Below are 21067 nucleotides of genomic sequence, written 5' to 3'. Positions count from 1 at the left end.
ATGGAGTGAGTCAGCTGTTCACGTTCAACATCTTTGTCACAAATGCATTCCTGGAAGAATGGTCAAACATTCCCATCAAGACACACCTAAACTTGTGGAAAACGTTTTAAAAATGTCAATACCTCACTGCTGTGACAAGTTTCATTCATTTCATTTATTTTGAAAATAAATCCTGTTTTTTAAAATATAATCTATAATATAGATTTCTATATTAGTGTCCTTGAAGTGTACATTAAATAAAAAATAAAATAAGTCATATCTTTTTTTTTTTAATTTTTTGTGCAAAACAGAAGTATAGTACAAAGCACATTTTTACAAAATAAACTTCAAATAGGCCAGGGGAGCATACTTATTACATGCATTTTACATAAAAACATTCAAGTTTTTACAACTTTCATAGAAACATACAGCTTTCTGGCGAAGGCTTTTAGAGATGGTACTGAGATATATTTCAATTTGTTTGATTAATATGGGGAAAATAGAAGTTGAAGAAAATTTGCATTTATGAATATGACATTTTTTACTTGACCCCAAGTTTTTATTTTGAAAGCAAAAAATTATATATTCAAATTTCAGAGTGAAGTTGGGGTGAATATGTTTTTTGATAAATTGTAAACACTTTTTCCAAAAAATTCAATTTTCATTAAAGTTCCAAAAAAGATGGTCAATTGTTTCTGGATGTCATTTGCAAACATTACAGTTAGGGTCAATTGTTTTAACATATCTCAGCATGAATTGATTGCTGGGGTAGATTTTGTGAATTATTTTAAAAGAAACCTCTTTCATTTGAATATTTATCATACATTTTTGGGTCACACTCCAGCCTTTTCTCCAAAAACTGTTGGGAGCAAACCGTCTGGTGTAGTTTTACATACATGGTACAGAAATGACATCCCTTTGAAACAAGGCATGTACTTTTTTGTTGTTGTTCTTGTGGGGTAAAACAGATTTTTCCTGTGGTGGTGTCATTTGTATCCATAGAGGGCATTTCTTTATTCCTAACAGTTATCTTAAACATTTGACATATTTCTTTGGAAACAGCATCAAACACAATGGTATACAACAAGATTGTATTTAGAATTGAATTCAGTATACCTTGGGCGGCCGTGGGGCAGCGGCAGGGCAGTCGATCATAAGATTGCAGGTTCAATTCCCGCCTTGCACACCCATGTGTCAAAGTGTCCTTTGGCAAGACACTGTACCCCACCTTGCCTCTGGTGGTGGGTTGGCGCCAGTGTTCAGCAGCAGAGCCACCACCAGTGTGTGAATGTTTGTGTGACTGTAAAGCACTTCCTCCTTCGTGGACTAATTTCTCCGATTTTGGCAGTTGAAACCCGGACAATGAACTGGCATTTTGCAAAAAATGTGTTCACATGCATACACTGACCTCACTAAGATGGCGGTGCTCTCCTCCCATGAGGAACCACGTGATGTCTCCTCTAGCGATATAAATCTTTTTTTTTCTGCCGATATTACCTGCTTACGTCATCAGACTCCTCCCCGTTTAGTCCCCCGTTTTCAACGATTGGTAGCGCCCGCTGTGGCTCACAGAAGTTACATTGAGCCGCGCGGCGGAGCGGGAGGGGGTGGGTGTCAGATCGAGGATTGTGGGTCAGCTGCCAACGTCGCCTGGCTCCTCTACTTGCTAGCTGTTCGGAGTCAACTCGAGAGCTTTCTTAGAAGATGAGAAATAATTGTTTCGCCTGCGGTAGCCGCTCTTCTTCTGTGGTAATAAGGAATTATTCGTGACAACTGTTATCGCTGCAGACGACAGAACGGGATGAGCTTTTCGAGGGTAAACATTGGGCCTGTCACTTTGCCGACTCCCGGTTGGTTCTGTGGGGGGACGGTCATTTCAACGTTTATCATGTTTAAGCTAGCAGTCAGAGAGACCGATCGCTTGTGTTTGTGACTGCAGTTCGGCTTGGTGTTGTGATAATGGAGCTAGCTAAGAGCCTCTTATAACATGTCTGCTGTCAACCTAACAGACGCACCATTGAAGAATAGTTATGGCAGAGCAAGACGTTTGTCCTCACCTGGACTCCATAGGTGAGGTGACCAAGGATGATCTACTGAAGAAATCAAAGGTGAGTTTCCATTTTTGTTGCTAAATAAAATGGATGCCATAGTAGATCTCACTAGCTTATCATTTGACGTAATCTGCCTGATTTCCCAATTTTTTAAACATTTCTTTAGGGGACTTGTCAGTCATGTGGTGCTGGGGGGCCAAACCTGTGGGCCTGTCTGCAGGTATGCTTCAAATATTCCATTGTGATGGTTTAACTTGTACAACTCCTATGAAAAGTTGCACTCAAAGTGCACCTTCTGCAATCAGTGGCTACTTTAACACGACATTTCTCAAATTGCAAATCTTAAAACTTTAATTGTTTTTCTTTATTTGCAAATTGAAAGATCCAGTTCTGCTAGATCTGATCTCAGTGTTTCTGATATGTAGAGTGACTGTCCTTACGTTGGATGTGGAGAGTCTCATTCTGATCACAGCACCTTGCATGCACAGGTAAAGTGATCATACCATCAATTCTCCACCTTTTTCACACTTTAAATGGATTAAAACTGTCTTTTTTTCTTTTTTTTGGCATCTGCTTGCAGGCAAAAAAGCATAATCTGACGGTGAACCTAACAACCTTCAGGATCTGGTGTTACACATGTGAGCGGGAGGTCTTTCTAGACCAGAGACCAGCCCTGGTCCCTGTGCCTTCTGCACCTCACCACTGCAAAGCTGCAGAGCAGGTCTGGAGCCACACCAGGGCCGCACATGATTTTCACTATAAAAAAAACTCCTAATGATTTATGTTTTATTTAGGATGGAGCTCCACAGTCTGGATGTCGCCCACTGAAAGCTGTTCCAATTGCCGTGGCAGAAGAAGACGGCTCAGAATCAGAAGAAGATGAGCTAAAACCTAGAGGTGGATCTCCTCTTAGTACTTTTCCTACTAAAAAAGCCCAGTTAAACGAAGTGAATGTTGTGTTTAAAGATCAGAAAAAATTTCAAACAGGCAGTAGAAGCACAACAAAAATATTAATTTAACCGTTTGTCCAAATTTGGTACATGACAGGGGGACAGGACATGTCAGAGGTTTGGCAGATAAAGTCAGAGAGGCAAGACTGAGATGGCCGAGACTTGTCCAGAGGAGAATTTGTGACTATATTGATAGAAGGATGCTGACTCTAGAGCTTCCAGGCAAGAGGTCTAGGGAAAAAAACCAAAGAGGATGTTTCTGAATGCAGTAAATGAAGATATGAAGGTGGCTGGCGTTAGAATAGAGGATGCGGAAGACAGGGTTAAATGGTCAAAGCTGATTCACTGTGGCGACCCTTGAAGGTAAAAGTTGCAAGGGAAAAAAAGGAAGTTCCTCCAAATGAAAAACATAAAAAGGGAGCCCTAACTCTTAAAAATAAGGTGTGCTACTTTTCTCTGACTCGCATCACTGGGGTCCTGCTTTGAAACCCGGCCCAGGCTCTCCTTCAGAGGGCAAGCCATAGAAATTGACTGATGGAATGTCACCCACACTGAGTGGGAAAGAGCCTGAGCTTGTGCAGTAGGTTGAGCGGTACTGGCTAATGACAGTCAGCCTTGTCTCCATGCACACTTTGGGCCCTTGAAATCCAACTTCTTGAAAGAACCTGGATTTCCACTTCCACTCTAAAGCAGAACTAAGAGACGTGGTTTGCTTATAGCTCACTCATCACATGTTGAGCTTCTCCTTGAATCGAGTAGAGAATTGGTGTCTCTGTGTCTCCAGCTCCAGGGAGAGGGCTTTAACTTTGTTTTTGGTTTATGAGTCAAACAGCAGCACAAAGTAACCGTTTTCTTACTGAGGTTTTTTTTTTTTGCTTTTGGTGTAATAGCAGTTATCAGCTCAGTTCCTCGACCTTGTTAAAATCTCAAGGAGGATTCCTGGAAAATACTCAGACTGGGGACTCCATTGTTCTTCTGAGAGACGTAATCACCCATTTGGTCAATGACAGTGATTCCTGGAAGGATGTGATCAGGAGGAACATCCTCCCTGATCTGAACCAGAGTTTTCTTGTAGAACTTCAGTGTCAGTCACAGTCTGTCCTTAACAAACTATGTTTGAGTCTGGTGTTTATCGGTGCTCGCAGCACCAGGACACCCTTGGCAGGAGTTCAATGATCCACTTTGTGGTCATGTCATCTGACCTCCTGTCATGTGTCTTGGACACTTTAGAGAAGCTTTAGGCAGTTTTCAACCGATTTCCACCTGGTGGTGAGTTGGATTTGCTTCCAGAGGAGAGGAGGAAGTTGTACAGACGTGGCCGTCACAAACACGCTAAGAATGTTTGGTTGAACCAAATGTCAGAAGGGTCTTCAACTCCCATACCTAAGAGAGCTTAAACCAGGTAGCAAGAGAAGCTGGAGACACTGAGTCAGATAAAGACCACATTTTCTGCCTTCTTTGTTAATTAGGTCGGTTGACCTTGTGGCCCTAAGGTCTCTGGTGCCTGTCGGGGATGCAGTCCATGAACCTAGTGGTGATCGCAGCATGTAAGGTACATGTGTCAAAGGCCTGTGGGCCCCATCTGGCCCCATGTAAATATATCTGACCTACGAAACCCTTTTATATTATTGGTATTGGTGGCCCGGGGAAATGATGCCCTGGTAACACATTTAGGACAGATCCCATCAATCACCGAGTCAGCTCCCTTGGCGAACACCAGTGTTGCCAGATGTTATTGCAGGTTGAAGTTAATGTATTCTGCTTTGGATTTTGGCCCCTGTGCAATTGAGTTTGACACCCCTGATGTAAGGGATCACGTAAAGCTTGGTTTGTGGTACTCTTGAAGTGGCTGACTGATGAACACAGTCCAAGCAGCATGCAGTGCAGGTTTTGGCTGAGGCATAGCAGTCCATCACTCAAGCTAAAGCCTCTGAGGTTGTCAAAGAGCTCCCTCAGGGGAAGGCACCGCAGGCAGATTAAGTCCACCCTGAGTTCCTTGAGTCTCTGAATGGGGGGTGTCCAGGGTGACACGCCTTTGCAACATTGAGTAGCTAAACAATGTCTGGTGCAGGGCGTCCAGACTGGCGCGGCACCAGACATTATGAGGAGGGTGTGCTCCAACTTAAAGGGATCTACTGTTATAGTAAAGAGTAAAGTCGCTGCTCCTCCAGAATAGGTGAAGCCAGTTGAGGTTGTATTTCACGTGTGGGGTGGTATTCTGGGCATCAGGAGGAGACCACAGAGAAGACCATGGATGCCCCGATGGGACTATGTCTTTCAGGTTAGGAGCGTCTTGGGGTCGCTCCGATAGAACTTGAAGAAGTTCCTGTGGAGGAGGAGATCTAGGCATCTTTGCTTAGACTGCCGGCATCATGGTCTGTTAGTGAACAAGTGTTAGAGGATGGATGAAGGGTTTCATCTTTGTTTTTGTTGTTGACTGCAGGTCTAACAGGAATGAAGAATATTGGAAACTCCTGCTACATGAATGCTGCTCTGCAAGCTTTGTCCAACTGGTGCGTTCACTCGCTTTTCTTAAATCTGTTCTCCATCAGGCATGCGTCTATTTTTCTGTCTTCATTCTTTGTCCTTTAAAGGCTGTGTACCATTCTATCCTTAAGCCTTTTATTGTAAACAATGTGACCTTTGGCACACTGAAGAACACATTTTTTATTAAATGTTACTTATTTTCCTGACTTCTTTTCCAACCCAAAAGTAAGACAACTCGATCTCTGAGGCACCGCCTTTCTCTTCGTGAGGGTGGCGCCCATTTCATGACGTGTCTCAGCAGTGTGTCAGCGTCTTCCCAAGGAAAACAAACAACATCCAAACTTTTGCAAAGATTCATGTGCAATAATGTGCATATAAAAGGAAAGCGTTTTTGTCGATCACCGCTGGCTCCGTGTAGAAAGTGGGTGTATGCGTTATTCTGGGGGCGGTGCTGGCAGCGCAGACTCTTCCTGGAAGGGGCGGGTCTACATCAGCCCGCGAAAACTTGTGGGTTGGGATGGGCTGGTGCTCATAGAGCAGGTTTTTAGAGGAATACTCAGAAATGTGTGAAGGAACCAAAAATACAGCTTTGGGGTTTCTTTTCATGAGAAATGAACATTAAAACACACATAAAAGCTCAAAAAAATTGATTTTTCATGGTATAAACCCTTTAATGAGATTTTTCCTCTCTTCTTTTTTCACTAGCCCTCCCCTCACCCAGTTTTTCCTGGACTGCAGCGGTCTGGTCCGGACTGATAAGAAGCCTGCTCTGTGCAAGAGCTACCAGAAACTCATCTCAGAGCTCTGGCATAAGAAAAGGTAACGAAAAGCCAAAAAAAGTTATTATACTATTTAAATGGTGACCTAAGGATAAAATTTACTCAGTATTCATTCAGATTAAAATAGTTTATGATGTTTGCCCTTTCAGGCCCAGCTATGTCGTGCCTACCAGCCTCTCCCACGGTATCAAACTAGTTAACCCCATGTTTCGAGGTTATGCACAGCAGGTAACTGCAGCTGCTTGACTGACTTTTCTTTCTTTTTCCTATTATGAATCTATTTTCTTCCATGTTCTTTATGGCTTATTATTTGGCTTGTTGCACAATCCTGAAAGCCTTGCACACTTTCTAACTAATTTAGCTATTTATTTTTAGCAGATCCATGGATAGAAACGCCCAGATTTGTCCCAGTTTGTAAGGGCTGCCGCACACGAAAGAATTGTGAGGGTCGGTTTTTATCTTTCTAAGAAAACTCTGGGAAAAGGTGATGCTTTCTAAGCAGTATTGGCAGAAAAACTATACTAATGAAGCATCGGATAAATCTGTTATAAGGTAACAAAAACACTGCGTGAGAAAACTTCAATGGACACACGAGTATCATTTTGCACTTAAGGGATTAATATATTGATCAAAATCCTCTTCATTGAGGTTAATAAGTTAGTGTGACCCATCATCAGCAATGGAAATCCAAATGATTGCAGTCACTTGAGGTCAATTAAAGCAAAGTGTCCTAATTGGCACTTGGCTCATAAATTAAACACAGTACCACGTCTATTTTGGTTCATGGTGACGAACTCTGCACAGATGAATGAAACATTTGTCATGACTGACACTCCCGTCATTTAAGACTGGCACCTGCTTCCTGATGCACAACCAGTGTTTTCCCTCTCACCTTCAGCAGCCACTTCCTCACATCTCAGGAAAGGTTCTGATGACTTTTGATTTGCCTTTTTTTCTTTTGGGCTTAGATCAGAAGCTTGTTTGACGTAAAATCGACCTAAATGTTTTTGTAGAAGCAAACTGGAGCACCTCGGTTGAGTTTCGAGTGAACTGCGGTGCGGTTCACTTACAGTTTGATTCCATAGAGACTATCCAGCAGAGAGACAAATGAGGATAAACCAGGAAAACAACCATGTAGCTCTGTGGATGTAGAGTTGTAAGAAAAAACTTCCCCCTCTTACCTAAACAGTCTGCTGGAGTTTACAAAGAAAAAATATTTCAAAAATGAAGTTTCATTTGTCTTTTTCACAAAAAATTACCTTGCTGTAATATAAAGTCTGTAGCTCAGACTCTAAACACCTCCCTCTCAATGTTCTTTCTAAATAAAAAAAGGTTTCTTCTGCCTCCTCAGACTATATAGAAAGCATTGTTCCACCTCTCAGCTTTACTCAGTGCAAACCTGACTTTTTATTGACCAAACTTGCATACATGCTTAGAGATTAACGCCCTGATATTGTCTAGAAAAATGGCGGCACATATCCAGAGAAGATTAATGCACATGCCCGGCAAAACAGCTGACCTGCAGATTAGCATTTAGACTGAGAACACCGTGTAGAAATCAGAATATTTGTTGAGCACGTATACTCTGAAGTCTGGTGTTAGAAATAAAAAATGAATCCCCATTTTATTAAAAGTTATTTTTTGCCAATAAATGTGAATTGAATTTTCTTATTTCTAATTCTTATTAAAAATGGAAAGGTCTTTATTTTGGGCTATTTTCTTCCTCCAGGACACCCAGGAGTTCCTGCGCTGTCTGATGGACCAGTTACACGAGGAACTGAAGGAACCTCTGACCGAGTGCAACATGAGCGGGGAGGGAAGCGACGGCGAGGACAGGAGAGACGGGGACTGTTCCCCATCAGAGGACGAGTTCCTGTCCTGTGACTCCGGCTCCAGCAGTGATCGGGGAGAGGGAGGAGGCGTAGGGGATGGAGAGCTCCTCCTGCTGGACGATTGCGATGGAGTGAGGTCTCCCTCTGTAGGGTTAGGCGGTTCTGCCACGCTCATCTCAGAGAAAGAGAGGCTAAAGGAGAAGAGAGTGTCGGGGTCACCTCTTCGGGGAGCCTCGCAGGAGATGGACGAGGACGCCGATGTGGACACGGCTGCTGAGGAGGGAGCTCCTGAGAGAGGGGAGGAGGAGGAGGAGGAGGAGGAGGAGGAGGAGCCGGGACCACCCTCAAACGCAGACATCCAAAACCAGGACAACAACCAAATATCAAACACAGGACAGGTCCAGAGGAACAACACGTCAGGTAGAAGGCAGGATAAAAGAGAAAGTTTTACTTCAACCGGGAATCAATAAAACATTAACTTCCTGCTTTTTAGAGCCAAACAACGAAGCACCAATGACCCAACCTCAGTCTACTCCCTGCAGCCCTGTGCGAACCCTGCAGGAGCTTCACCACAAGCTTTCATCAAGCCCTCCACGCTCCAGCCCCCTCCGCTCGGCAGGTCCTGCATACTCATTAAAAAAAGGCAAGTGATAACTGGCACAAAAGTTTGATAGACGATGGGAAAACAGTGCAGTAACCTATAGTCGACTGTGTGCAAGGAGCTGGCTCTTCCTCCCATGTCAGATTAAAACAATTATTTATCTATGTTATGTTCAAATGGACTGGATGAAATTCAATGCTCAGGACCGCATCTGTGAATCTGTAAGGAACCAGAGGAGGAAGTAACTCTTCTTTTGGTCCTTTGTTCGCAGTACTCAGAGTTGGTCTTTACCCATCATGTTGTCTTTCAGCTCAGTTGCTGCTCAGTTCCAGGAAGAAGAAGCAGTCTCACTATCGGAGCGTGATCTCTGACATCTTTGACGGTTCCATTCTCAGCTTGGTCCAGTGTTTAACCTGTGACAGGGTGAGGTGCACTTCACACCTTTGAACACTAGAGGGGGCTACTTACTAATTCTATCAGAGTGCACTTCAGCCTAACTGCTGGGTTTAAAACATTATATTTTATTCTTTACATTCTTCTACATTTACTTATTCTATTTATGCAAAAAGTAATGTAAATAATTACGTTTTTGGGGTAGAATAATAAAAATCAATGAATTCAGAAAGAAGTATGCACATTTTTTTAGGATTTTATGTCTCTAGTAACACAAATCCAAATCTCAGTGCAAGAATATCATCTACCAGATTAAAATTAAAAAAGTTGAATCTACTGAATGGTGTTTGATACTGTTCTCTCTGCTAGAGGCATGCAGTGTAACCCAACTGTCTGTGAATGTTACAGGTTTCTACCACTGTAGAAACCTTCCAGGACTTATCTCTCCCTATTCCGGGAAAAGAAGACTTGGCCAAGCTTCACTCCTCCATCCATCAAAACCTTCCAGTCAAGACTGGTGTGTGTCCTGACTCGTACAGCTCGCAGGGGTGGATCTCCTTCATCATGGATTCTATACGCAGGTCACACAGCTGTTTCCAATTGTCTTAAGAAAGTAATATCTCATGATGGATTAAGGAAAAACGTGTTTTCATTTTAGCTTTATTGCCAGATCTTAGGAGAGATAAGAGGTTAACGTTTATACAAAACTGTGGACAAGTAGCATCTTGAGTTGTCATGCCCACTTTCCAGCTTGTTTGAGTGCCAAAAAAGAACTCCGCCTAGTAAGTAAATGAAAGGAAAAGGAAAATGTGGTTACTGTGCATGAAGTTGTGTTGGTGTTGATAGTGGAGGTGACGCAGGTGAAGCACGCAGGATCTGGTGACCTTGTCTGATAAGCCACCTTAAGGAGGAATAAAAGGAAAAACTAAAACAAAACCTTTCCTTCCCCATCCGAATGAACACAAGTGCAGTTTCTGCTTCAAAGTTTAACTTTGGAGGTATACGTTCTGCAGCTTTCATAACTTCTATGCACATAGTTGCTCAGCAGAAAAAGGTAGGGAGGGGTTGATCTGTTTGCAGATGATGTCGTTTTGTGTTATCAAGCTCTGACATGTTACTGGAGCAATTTGCTGCTCAACGTGAAGGTGTCAGGTTGAGATGAGAATCAGCTCCTTCAAGTTTAAAGACATTCCGACTGAAAAAGAAAGGAAGCCCCATCTGAGAAATGGAGACTCCTCACTCCTCAAAGGGAGAATTTCTTTGAATTTGGTTCAAGAGTTAGTTGAGGATTTAGGTCAATTATCAGAACAATCTGTAAGTATGCAGGCTCTGATGTGTTATGGGGAAAAAAAGGTTTAGTGGTAAAATCACATCCTGTTTTTACCTTCACTCATGGTCTAGTTGCAAACACTTTCTGATTTAAAACTAACAGATACCCTTTGAAAGGGAATAAGCTTGCACATGTGGTCTGAGGCTTGTTCTGTTTTTATAAAAGCGTATCGCATTCGGTTACACTTTAACCATCGCCCACAAAGTGTTCAACAACAATTCAATTCAATTTTGCTACAGCAATGTTAAGAATTTTCATAAAAATCCAGCTTTTGTCTTGAGAGATGATTCTTTTTGGAACATTTTTAATTAAAAGGTTTTCATAACTTCTTCCCAAAAAAGGATTATTATTATTATTATTGTTATTAATCTTATTTCTCATGAAAAAGTTTATTTCTATTTCAGAGAACCAAACAGTTTTACTCTGTAAAGTCAATACATGCATTATCAGTCAGACTTATATTTATTTTTTAATTGTTTTAATTTCTGTAAAACAACAATGATCTGAATGTGAAAAGGTCAAATCAAAAGCCGATCTTTGTTGACGTGGTAGTCATAGGACATACTGTAGACACACAAATGAAAAGGGGATCCGACCAAAATAATCCAAATGCTGCCACCTACTTCTCATGTGTTCTGATGGGTTTATGCTGCCTTTGTGCTGGTTTATGTACAGGTTTGAAAGATCAAAATTCTGTGTAATCACATGAACATAGTACAAAACATGTGAGACACTATTTCTTAGACAGGAATGCAAATTAAAAAAAAAAGAAGTTTTTAGACTTGTGGGATTTAACATCAGGTGTCTTTATGGGATTTCAGTAGAAATAATTGTGATTTTAATTTTTATATATATATATATATATATATATATATATATATATATATATATATATATATTAGTTTTGTTTGTTTTAGTATTATTAATGTTCAGCATTCCGCCATTCACTGTGTTTACACTTTGTATCCAACAGAAATGTACCACCTATGAATGTATTTGGAACAAAATATTAAATGTCTGATTGCTGATCATTTCAAATCAGAAATCACCGTATTTTATACGACGATGTTTAATCTTAAAAGGGAGGGGAACTTTGCAAACTGAGATAAAACAACTTAAAAAAAAACACTTGTTAGTTATGCTAGCTGATGAAAAAAAAATCCTTTAGCATGAAGTAAAGAAGTTTCTGTTATCTGATGAGTCCCAAACATATCGCTCATGGTGTTGGGTAACTATTACTTAACCAGACATGGTCATGGCCATACAAGGTCAGCTGAGCAACCAGATTTTTTTTAATCGATCTACTTTTTCTTTTCTAATTCTCCAAGATGAAAATGTCAGGATTCACGTGCCTCAGATTGGGAAAGAAGGGTTCAGGGAGCAACATTTTCACACAAGAAACATCCACTTAAGTCCAGACTTGACCACATTGGGAATCTTTAAGAAACCGTGTGTTTTAGTGGCATCACATTTGTCTTATCAGCTCCTTTTTTAAGCATGAAGTCTGATTAATCCCACTTCAGTATATCTGAGCATCTCCAAGCATGCACAGATAACTATAGGGCTCAGTTGGCAAACATCCAGCAGTTTAACAGAATCTTAATGTTCTGAAATTCTGTCCTTCCACAGGTTTGTTGTCTCATGTATCCCCACTTGGTTTTGGGGCCCCATGGTGACCTTGGAGGACTGCCTCGCTGCCTTTTTTGCTGCAGATGAGCTCAAAGGTACAGAAATGCGCTGCTCTCGACTGATGCGGCTCCATTTACTGTTTAAGCTTCTATTTCTGCTTGCTCTATGTTCAGGAGACAACATGTACAGCTGTGAGAGATGTAAAAAGTGAGTATGCTCATCGTTAAAGTACATCAGATTCAAAAATATGGTTATTGACGGACGTTTTTGTGCAGGTTGCGAAACGGCATTAAATACTGCAAAGTGCTCAAACTTCCAGAGGTAATTTAAAAAAAACAACAACATTTATTAAACATGTTATCTGATCTTTCTTGCTGCAGATAAGCAGTTTGGTTGCGTGTTTATGAATCTCTGTCCTGCATAGATTCTGTGCATTCATCTGAAGCGCTTCCGGCACGAAGTCATGTATTCGTTTAAGATAAGCAGCCACGTTTCCTTCCCGCTGGAGGGTCTTGACATGCGGCCTTTCCTGGCCAAAGAGAGCCCGTCTCAGGTCACCACTTATGATCTGCTGTCAGTCATTTGCCACCACGGCACGGCAGGAAGTAAGAGACGACGGCATGATTCACACGATCGCTCTATGTTTGAAAGTCTTAACGTTCTCTCATCTTTTCTATTGACGCAGGTGGACACTACATAGCTTACTGTCAGAATGTAATAAATGGACAGTGGTATGAGTTTGATGACCAGTATGTCACAGAAGTCCATGAGACGGTGGTGCAGAACGCAGAGGCCTATGTGTTGTTCTATAGGTGAGTAGGATTTAAGACTGCGTTTTTCTTTCTAGTATTGTTTCTGACTTTTTTTTTTTTTTTTTTTTTTTACGGAATGATACAGGAAGAGTAGCGACGAGGCGGTCCGAGAAAGGCAGAAGGTGGTGGCTTTAGCCAATATGAAGGAGCCCAGTCTGCTGCAGTTTTACATCTCCAGAGAGTGGCTCAACAAGTTCAACACCTTTGCAGAACCGGGCCCGATCAGCAATCAGACGTTTCTTTGTCAGCACCGAGGTGTGTGATCATGTCTGCCAATCCCAAAAACACTCACTTTTGTGTCAGAGGCCAACAGCAAAAAGGGATGACCCTTTGACTTCTTGATTGAAGCTTGTTTAAAAAAGGAAATGGGTGAAACTGAGTGCAGTTCACCAAGTAACCTTTAGGGGGCTTCATACTCGAGCAAAGGATTCCCATTTTGCTTTTTTGTTAAGGGCTTTTTTCACATTTAATAACAAAAATATTAAAACTTTCTGGTCAGTTCCAGTTGGTTGTTGGCATTTTTATCCAGAAATACTGCTACCTAACACAGATTTTTCTGGATATGTGGCAAATACACAGAACAAGCCATTCTAGAGTTGATTTGAGCACTCTGCCATTTGTGTTCAAATTTGATCTAAAAATAAAATATAGTAATTTAGAATTTATATTTGTCATAGTTATTAAATTTAACCACAAGGTAGATTTATTTTTGTCCTACCCATCCTTTATTGTGTTGTAAAGTTAATACATTTTTGCATAGAAGCAAATGAACAGGATGAACTGTATCGAAAGAAGGTGTGCTCCTTCCTGGTCCTCGAGATCAGCCAGTAAACTTTGAAAGTTTAAGCTTGAGAGAAAAGTGTGAAAATGTTCACACTTTGTGTATAAAGTGTGTAGTGAGGGGTTTTACAGTCTTAAACCATCTTTAATTATTGTACAAAATCAAGTAAACTCATTATTTTTGTGGATTTCACCTATTGGTGGTTATTTTTAGAACATAGATCCCCTTCCATAATTTAACTTGTATAATTTAAACACTTAACATTTTGCCTTTGAGTCATTTTAGAAGAGCAAAAACCAGAAATTCCAAACGGTTATAAAATCAAAGTTTTGTTAACCACATGTTTCCAAAGGATTGGTGAGAATGAAGGTGGGAATTTTGTCCAGAAAGCAAAACCAGATGTTTTGCCGTGATTAAGGGCTGGAAAAGAAAATCTAGCTAAACTTTCACATATGTTTCCTTTGCACAGGCATTCCTCCGAATAAGTACCACTACATAGATGATCTGGTGGTGATTGTCCCCCAGAATGTGTGGGAATATCTTTACAACAGGCAAGTGATGGAAAAAGCAACATTTGCAGCTGGAAATTGAAACGTATTTGGACATTGGTTTTAAATGGACTTAAATGTAAAGTCTAAAATAGTAAGATACTAAAACAAACAAACTAAATACTGTATGTTAAAATCTGTCTGCTCACCCTTTAAAATGGATTCTTTTGTTTTTAAAGTGTTTTCTTTTCCTATAAAAGTTAATTAATTGAGAGAATGTAACTAATATTATTGTCACGGTTCTCCTTTTCTCTTTAAGCACATGTAGACTACCTCTCTCAGCTGCAGTTTAAGTTTTACACGGATAAATATAGACTTACCCTTTAAATTGATCAATAATTTTGCAATTTATTATACATGGCAGTTCATATTTCTTCTCGGATAATAGCAGCTTTTCATTCAGCTGTATTTTCTTTCCCTTCAGTTTTGGGGGGGGTCCAGCAGTCAACCACCTGTACATTTGTGGCATCTGTCAGGTAGAGATCGAAACGTTGGCCAAACGCAGGAAAACTGAAATAGACACTTTCATCAAGGTAATTGCCGTTTTCTGAGAGTTTTTCTTTTTTTAAATCCATCTTAGTGCTTTTTATTGCATTGACCGTGTTTTTGTTGTTTGTAGCTAAACAAAGAGTTCCAGGCTGAGGAGGCTCCCACAGTCATTTTGTGCATCAGTATGCAGTGGTTCAGGGAGTGGGAGAGTTTTGTAAAGGGGAAAGACAACGGTATCACTTCCAAATGAATTTGTCAATCCTATTTCTTTACTTTTCTTAATTTAAAAAAATAAATGAATTTTTTGTGTGCCATCTCAGAGCCGCCTGGTCCCATCGACAATAGTAAAATTTGTGTGATGAAGGGAGGACACATACAGCTGAAGCAAGGTGAACACCAGCACCGATGGATACTGATGTGTGAAAAATGAAGATATAACTTTTTTATTTTTTCTTAATTAGGCGCAGATTATGGTCAGATCTCAGAGGAGACGTGGCAGTACCTTTTGGGCATTTATGGAGGCGGACCAGAGATTGCAGTGAGGCAAACCGTGGCTCCAGCTGACCCCGACAGCCTCCACGGAGAGAGGAAGATTGAAGCAGAGACGAGAGCACTTTGAAATAAATACAGAGGTTGGAAGTTTGTTTTCTGCACGGTTTTAGATGCTCTTACACTGAAATTAAGACACATTTGTGAACTTTTCAAGACATAAATGTAAAACTTTTTATCCATAAAGGCCCTTGAGAAGAAGTTCTTAAGAGGTAGAAAAATGCTTTTACTTTGAACTTTTTTAGGACTTACCTCAAAAGGAAAAAAATACTTAAAATATTTGATTACAAACAGTAATTTGTGCCAAAATCTGCCTCCATAAATCTTTGTGGAGAAGCAAGACAAAGGGACAGCTTTTCCGATTTTCTAAAATTCCATTTAAAGACCCACTCCGATGATAATTTGGTGTTCTTAAGCATGTTTTTGTTAGGAAAATTAGGAAAATTAAAAAATCAATAGGAAAATAAAGGAAAATTAAGATTTAAAATTGCAATTCTGAGACAAAAAATAGCTTAATTGTGACGTAAAAAATACGCTGGCCGGGCCGGAGCCTACCTCCTCCGCTCCATTCTGATGCATCCACACGTACGTCTTGGTTTTCCTCTTCCGAGCTCCAAACTGTGCACCTGGATAGGTCGCACTGCTCACAGAGAGCTCCCTTATTGTTGACAGGAAGTGGGGTAGGATTGCCCCGTGCCAAGGGTCCCGCCCACCCTCAGAGGGTGATTTTCTGATTAACTACTGGTGCTATGCAGTTGTCCTAGAAAACAACACAGGATTTTTTTGTCTTGGCTAAAAATAGCATAATCACATTTGAAGTACCAGAGGGAGCGCTTTTAGAGTAGATCAAATAGTGCGTGGAGTATGTCTTTAATCATAAAGAAATAGAAAGCTTACGGGCAGCCTTGAAAAGGACATGTGTGAATAACACACGCCCTCTAACTCACGTTTACCAGCTCTGCAAGGAGGAATGGAAGTTACTAACTTAGCAGTCAAGACAATTCAGGCAAAAATGACTCCAGAGCAGGTGAAAGTAGAGTAACACACATTTCTCTGAACATCTCCATGTGGAGTGACTTGCATTTGTGAGCTGCTCTGAGCTTCATGTAACCTTGAAGCAAAAACTTTACGACTTTCTGCAGCTCACAAATTCCTTCTTGCCAGCGGAGAGAAATAGTTCTACAGATGTTTCCAAGAAGGGGCCAATAAACAGAGCTGAACTTGTTGAAAGTTGGCTCCTAGTTTTTCATTTTGCGTTATTTGTTTTTTCATCTTTTCAGGTCTTCTGGTTCCTTCTTGATTCCAGCCCTTACATGAAGCTGAGGAATTTGCACCTTGGTGAAGAAGCCGCATTGTGAGCACTTTGTAAATGTAGCAACGTGTTAAGTTGATGCCAGGCTATAAGAGGAGGAACCTTCAAATCCTTCAGTTTGATCTTCAGTGTTTGGGCATTTTGGAAAACAAACCATTACTAAGACGTTGTTGGTAGATGTGGTGTCTCCGTGGCTGCTGTAGTGGCTATACGTCATGTACCGCTTTACTGGTTATGGCAGGCAGACGGCCTCCTGCGTTACGACCCACAATGCTGCAGGGGACTAAACGCTAAAGTTTAGTCAAGACTTTTATCTGCTTTAGTGTAAACGACAGCAACAAGGGTTCATTAACAAGCTTTGTGTTGTATGTCTGTACAAGTTGCTGCAAACGCAGGCGTGAAAGATGTAAACCTGAAATGTGCACTGAACCCTAAAGACTGGAGGTTTATCCGTTTGGTTATGTTTGGCCAGTAAGATAACCATGAGTTTGTCTATTGATGCATGCACGAGACTAAATTTGACCTTTTTTGGGGCTCAGAATGCATGCCCTTGCAATTAAGATAACATTGATAGGATCATTGTGCATAAAAACGATTTATTACTTGAAGTTTTTCCTGCTTTGTTGATGCAAGTGTTACCACTGGATAAGGATTTTCACAGGTATAAAGTCAACGAAAAACATTTTGTTTCAAAGTATTACTGCAAGTGCATTTTAGAAGAGTTTACAGGGTAATCTTTTCCATTTTAGAACATGACTAAAAGTAGTTTTGAGATGACTGCAAAAGAAAAAAAAATGGCATGCAGTGCTTCTTCATTAAATCAAACTACTTCCTTTTTTTTTTTTTTTTACGATTGAACAACTCATTTGACAGAATCTTAACCACTGTGTTGTAAAAAAAAAAAAAAAAAAGGAACCTAAAATACCCAAAAGATATTTAATAATTTGATCTACATTACATGTTTTCTTCTCTTTTCTTTTATTTCCATGTTCTCATACAAGAGCCCCAAATAACACCCAGTCTTCACCTGTAAAAAAAAACATGTGCATGTGTAAATATTGAAATCTTAGTTACATTTTTAAATGTTTTTTCTTCACAGAGGTGGATATCTTTGAGACGAGATTAGGCTTTTCCCACCAAATTCCATTGTCTTGGTGTCAAATCACAGAGACGTGCGTTCTCTTAGACATGGATAACCTTGCAATCATGGATATCGCACAAGAAAAAAAGAAGCACTTTTTTTTGGTTTTGTTTGTTTAAATATAGAAATACTTGTAAAATATTTATTTTATAAATATATATGCGCATATGCATATGCATGCACATTTTCAGTTGACATAAAGTTCACAACTCAAATGACTCTCAGGGTGCAATCTGACCGAAGGTTTACAGTTTTAATGTCACAGGAGGGTTTAAAATGTTTTCATCCCTAAAAAAAATCATATTGGGGTTACTGTCTAAAATGTACAGATGGAAGTATGTAATCATCAAAAACGGCTTGTTACCAGCTAAAACTTGATCAATACTTCAGTTTTAATTTGCTCTTTTTTTTTAAATTTAAGATAAAAGGAGCAGAAGGAAGAAAACGTGTTTTATCTGCCCCTATAACTACATCAACAAAAGTAATTCAGAGTACATTTAAGTCTGTTTTGTTCATTTATTAATAAAATGTACTGCCTTGTTGTTGTTAAATGTAGTTAAAAAATTGTTGTTTTCTTTAAACCATGTTAAATGGAAACTAAATTCACTACAGCACTGGATCCCCTTGGATAAAATCTAAGCCAAGTCAATATAAAGATTAAAAAGACTTAAAAATTGACAAATTACTTTTTTTGGAACTACTAAAAAACCTTAGGTTTATCCTTTTTTGGCTTAAATTTAATAAGCAAAAACATGAAAAAGTCTTGGATTAAGAGAGATCTTAATTAGAATTTAAGATTAATAAGTAAAGGTTGTATTACTTTTTTTCCCCTCCAGGTTCTGCATTACATTTCTCCTTGTAACAAAAGAATGACACCAACAGAAAAGATTTGGATCAATTTGACTACAGGTACTTTCAGGAAATAAAGCTTTACAGATCCAACTATGTAATTATTTTGACTTGTTATTTTACGATAGTGTTTAATTAAATTTAGGTTTTTAAACTGTGATCGTATTGATGAAATTCAGGGCTTTGTACTTCCTCAAATGCAGAATCTGTGAGTCGTTTATAGCTGCACAAAGAAACCGCCTAGAATGTCATTTTATTTTGGAAACCCTGCAAAAAAGACATTTGCAAGAATTATTCAAATTTATTTTGGAAAATAAAAAGCCTTTTAAAATGTATTGACACAACAGCAAATTTAAAAACTTTGCCAGAAATCCATATATTGGGTTGTAATTACTACATTTATGTAATTAATAGCTCTTGTTGTTGTTTGGGGGTATTCTGTTACAGGTAGCATCTTGGCACAGCATCTGTGCTCCTTTCAGAGCAAAACTGAAAAACAATTAGTGACTCACAGTTTTAGAGTTTGAAAATGCATAAAAACTCCTTTTTTGTTGTTTAGTATGATAAAAAAGAAAATTCTTTTGGATTTTTCTGTTTTTAATGCCTAAAACAAATTGGTTACTCATGATGTGTACAGACTCATGCAAATGTGTTGCTCCAGTTTTTGTGGCCATTTTTGAACTCCATGATTTTATTTATAAGTTTATTTTTAGCATTCATTGTAGACAATATAATAAAAAAAAAGTCACACAGATATATCAAACTCATTTCAGAAATAAAATAAAATGCATAGATTAAAAAAAAATGTACATAAATGTAACAAAAAAATTACTCAGTCATAAATGCACTTTTGCAGTGCTGCATACTGTACGCAGTTACGTCACATTAAATTCATTCAATATAATGATTTTAACTCAAGTCAGGTGATGATATCACAGAAGACAAAAGGAAAGTTTTCTCTTTGCATTTAATTTCGTGGTTTTCACACATTTCAAGACTTTTTTTATGGCAGGATCTCCTCTTAGTGCTCTGGACATGTTTGCTCTAGGTTTTTATTTGTACATTTGAGGGGTAAGTGCAATGAAATAAAAGATGAACTTCTGTGCAATCTCCAGCGTATTGCTTTAGAGAGCTCTGCGAAACTTTTAGACAATAATATATGAAGAATATGAATATGTAAATGCTCAGACAGTGCAGAATATTCCTGTGCAATGTTAAGAAATCTGGAGGTGTTGTGACTTAATCATCCCTTCTTGTGTTTTATTTACATGTTTTCCTAATATTGAACAGTGTACGTTGTCATGACAATAGTGATGCTTTAAACTGTAGTTGATCACACGTTTATGTGATGTCTTAATCTCTGTATAACTAGTGTAAAGACACATGGCTGGTTTGATAAATAAAACTTTTTGGGCTTGGATTTGATCGTCTCTTTTTCCCTTTTTTCACGTAGTGGGGTTTACTTGTGAGGAAACTGATCTTGACAAACTACTTCCTGTAGCAATCCCATTCTACACTGCAAACCCCATTTACGGTATTACATTAGTTTCAAAACTGAGTTGTAGTTTCTTTTTTTTTTAAGAAGTTAAAAAAAAAAAACATGTCTAAAATTAAGATCAGAACTATAGCACCTCCCAAAAGTAACAGATAATCCAAAAATGAGACTCTTAAGAAAAAGTAACATTATCCAGAAAAAATATTGATCAAGTAGAAAAAGAAGTTGTCGAAATGACTACTTCATTAAAAGTTAATAACAGGACAAAATGACTTGAAGTACTGAGTAACTTCGTAGGCCATTAACCCTTACGTGACTGCATCCTTCTTACGGTTTTTATGACAAAATTATCTATAATTTATTTATTTATTTTGCAAAAGTACACACATTTTGGGTCTTTTAATTTTTGCATTCTATATTTAACAAATTAAATATCAAAGTTGAAACTACTGTTTTAAGTTTTTACAAAATTGGGAACTGGTTGATTTTTAATGGTGTTAAAAGTCAGTACTTTTTCTTTTTCAGTTTAAAAACTTCATTGAATTGAAAATTTTCCCCATGTTTTTTGAGATGTATAATTGTATTGTTGAAGTAGTTCTTGATGTTTTAAAACGTTACAGAAATACATGGTTCATGTTTCATTATTCTTTATTTCCACCTTTTTACAGTGTATTTGATTAATCGAATGAACAAACCTGTATTTTCTTTTTTTTGTGTTTTCCTTTTTTTTTGTATCTATGAAAATAGGTACACAAGAAACATGGGGAACGGCGAACAAAGAGCTTGTTTGAGAATTAAAACTGCTGCACAGAAGAAGAAAAAAACAAAAAAACTTCTGCAGCCTTTGTTTGAAATGTGCAAGTCACTGTGACATCACAAACCCAGATCACAGAAGCATCAAGTCTCTGTCTTAAACTTCACTTAACCCTTTGTGCTATCTTAGGTGACCCCACCCTTACTTTGACGTGTTCTCCCTACCATGACAAAGGTGGATAAAGGTGGAAAGATTTCATGTAATCCATGGACACCAGCGAAGATCACAAATCATTGAAGAAAAAAG

General features: G+C 39.0%; 1 protein-coding gene across 2 annotated transcripts; it reads left to right on the top strand.

Moving 5' to 3' along the window:
* The first annotated feature begins 1519 nt into the window (after positions 1–1519).
* Positions 1520–19932, top strand: usp20 (ubiquitin specific peptidase 20). 2 transcript variants are annotated; one of them, XR_002291304.2, is made up of 26 exons: positions 1520–1795; positions 1989–2087; positions 2197–2250; positions 2456–2518; positions 2611–2751; positions 2825–2927; positions 5424–5493; positions 6173–6286; positions 6396–6474; positions 7976–8498; positions 8572–8721; positions 8990–9102; positions 9481–9653; positions 12032–12126; positions 12205–12238; positions 12307–12352; positions 12456–12636; positions 12717–12843; positions 12929–13098; positions 14094–14175; positions 14597–14705; positions 14792–14894; positions 14982–15050; positions 15123–15293; positions 16491–16564; positions 17622–19932. XR_002291304.2 is itself a non-coding variant. In XM_011481539.3 (25 exons), exons 2-24 carry the CDS (start codon positions 2010–2012, stop codon positions 15278–15280), a joined length of 2835 nt encoding a protein of 944 aa, XP_011479841.2. In that variant the 5' UTR covers positions 1520–1795; positions 1989–2009; the 3' UTR covers positions 15281–15293; positions 16491–19932. The 2 variants fall into 2 exon arrangements, 1 of the variants encoding a protein (XP_011479841.2); XM_011481539.3 differs by having other exon boundaries at positions 16491–19932.
* Positions 19933–21067: the final 1135 nt, after the last annotated feature.

Source organism: Oryzias latipes, chromosome 12, assembly GCF_002234675.1.
Source record: "Oryzias latipes chromosome 12, ASM223467v1".
NCBI lineage: Eukaryota > Metazoa > Chordata > Actinopteri > Beloniformes > Adrianichthyidae > Oryzias > Oryzias latipes.
This window is presented reverse-complemented; position numbering and strand designations above follow the sequence as displayed.

Excerpts from the sequence above, each read along its gene's own strand:
- usp20 (XM_011481539.3), top strand. The coding sequence starts at position 2,010 with ATGGCAGAGCAAGACGTTTGTCCTCACCTGGACTCCATAGGTGAGGTG. Across the intron at positions 2,251-2,455 it reads ACCTGTGGGCCTGTCTGCAG|AGTGACTGTCCTTACGTTGG; the intron begins GTATGCTTCAAA and ends TCTGATATGTAG. Across the intron at positions 12,844-12,928 it reads GCCTATGTGTTGTTCTATAG|GAAGAGTAGCGACGAGGCGG; the intron begins GTGAGTAGGATT and ends GGAATGATACAG.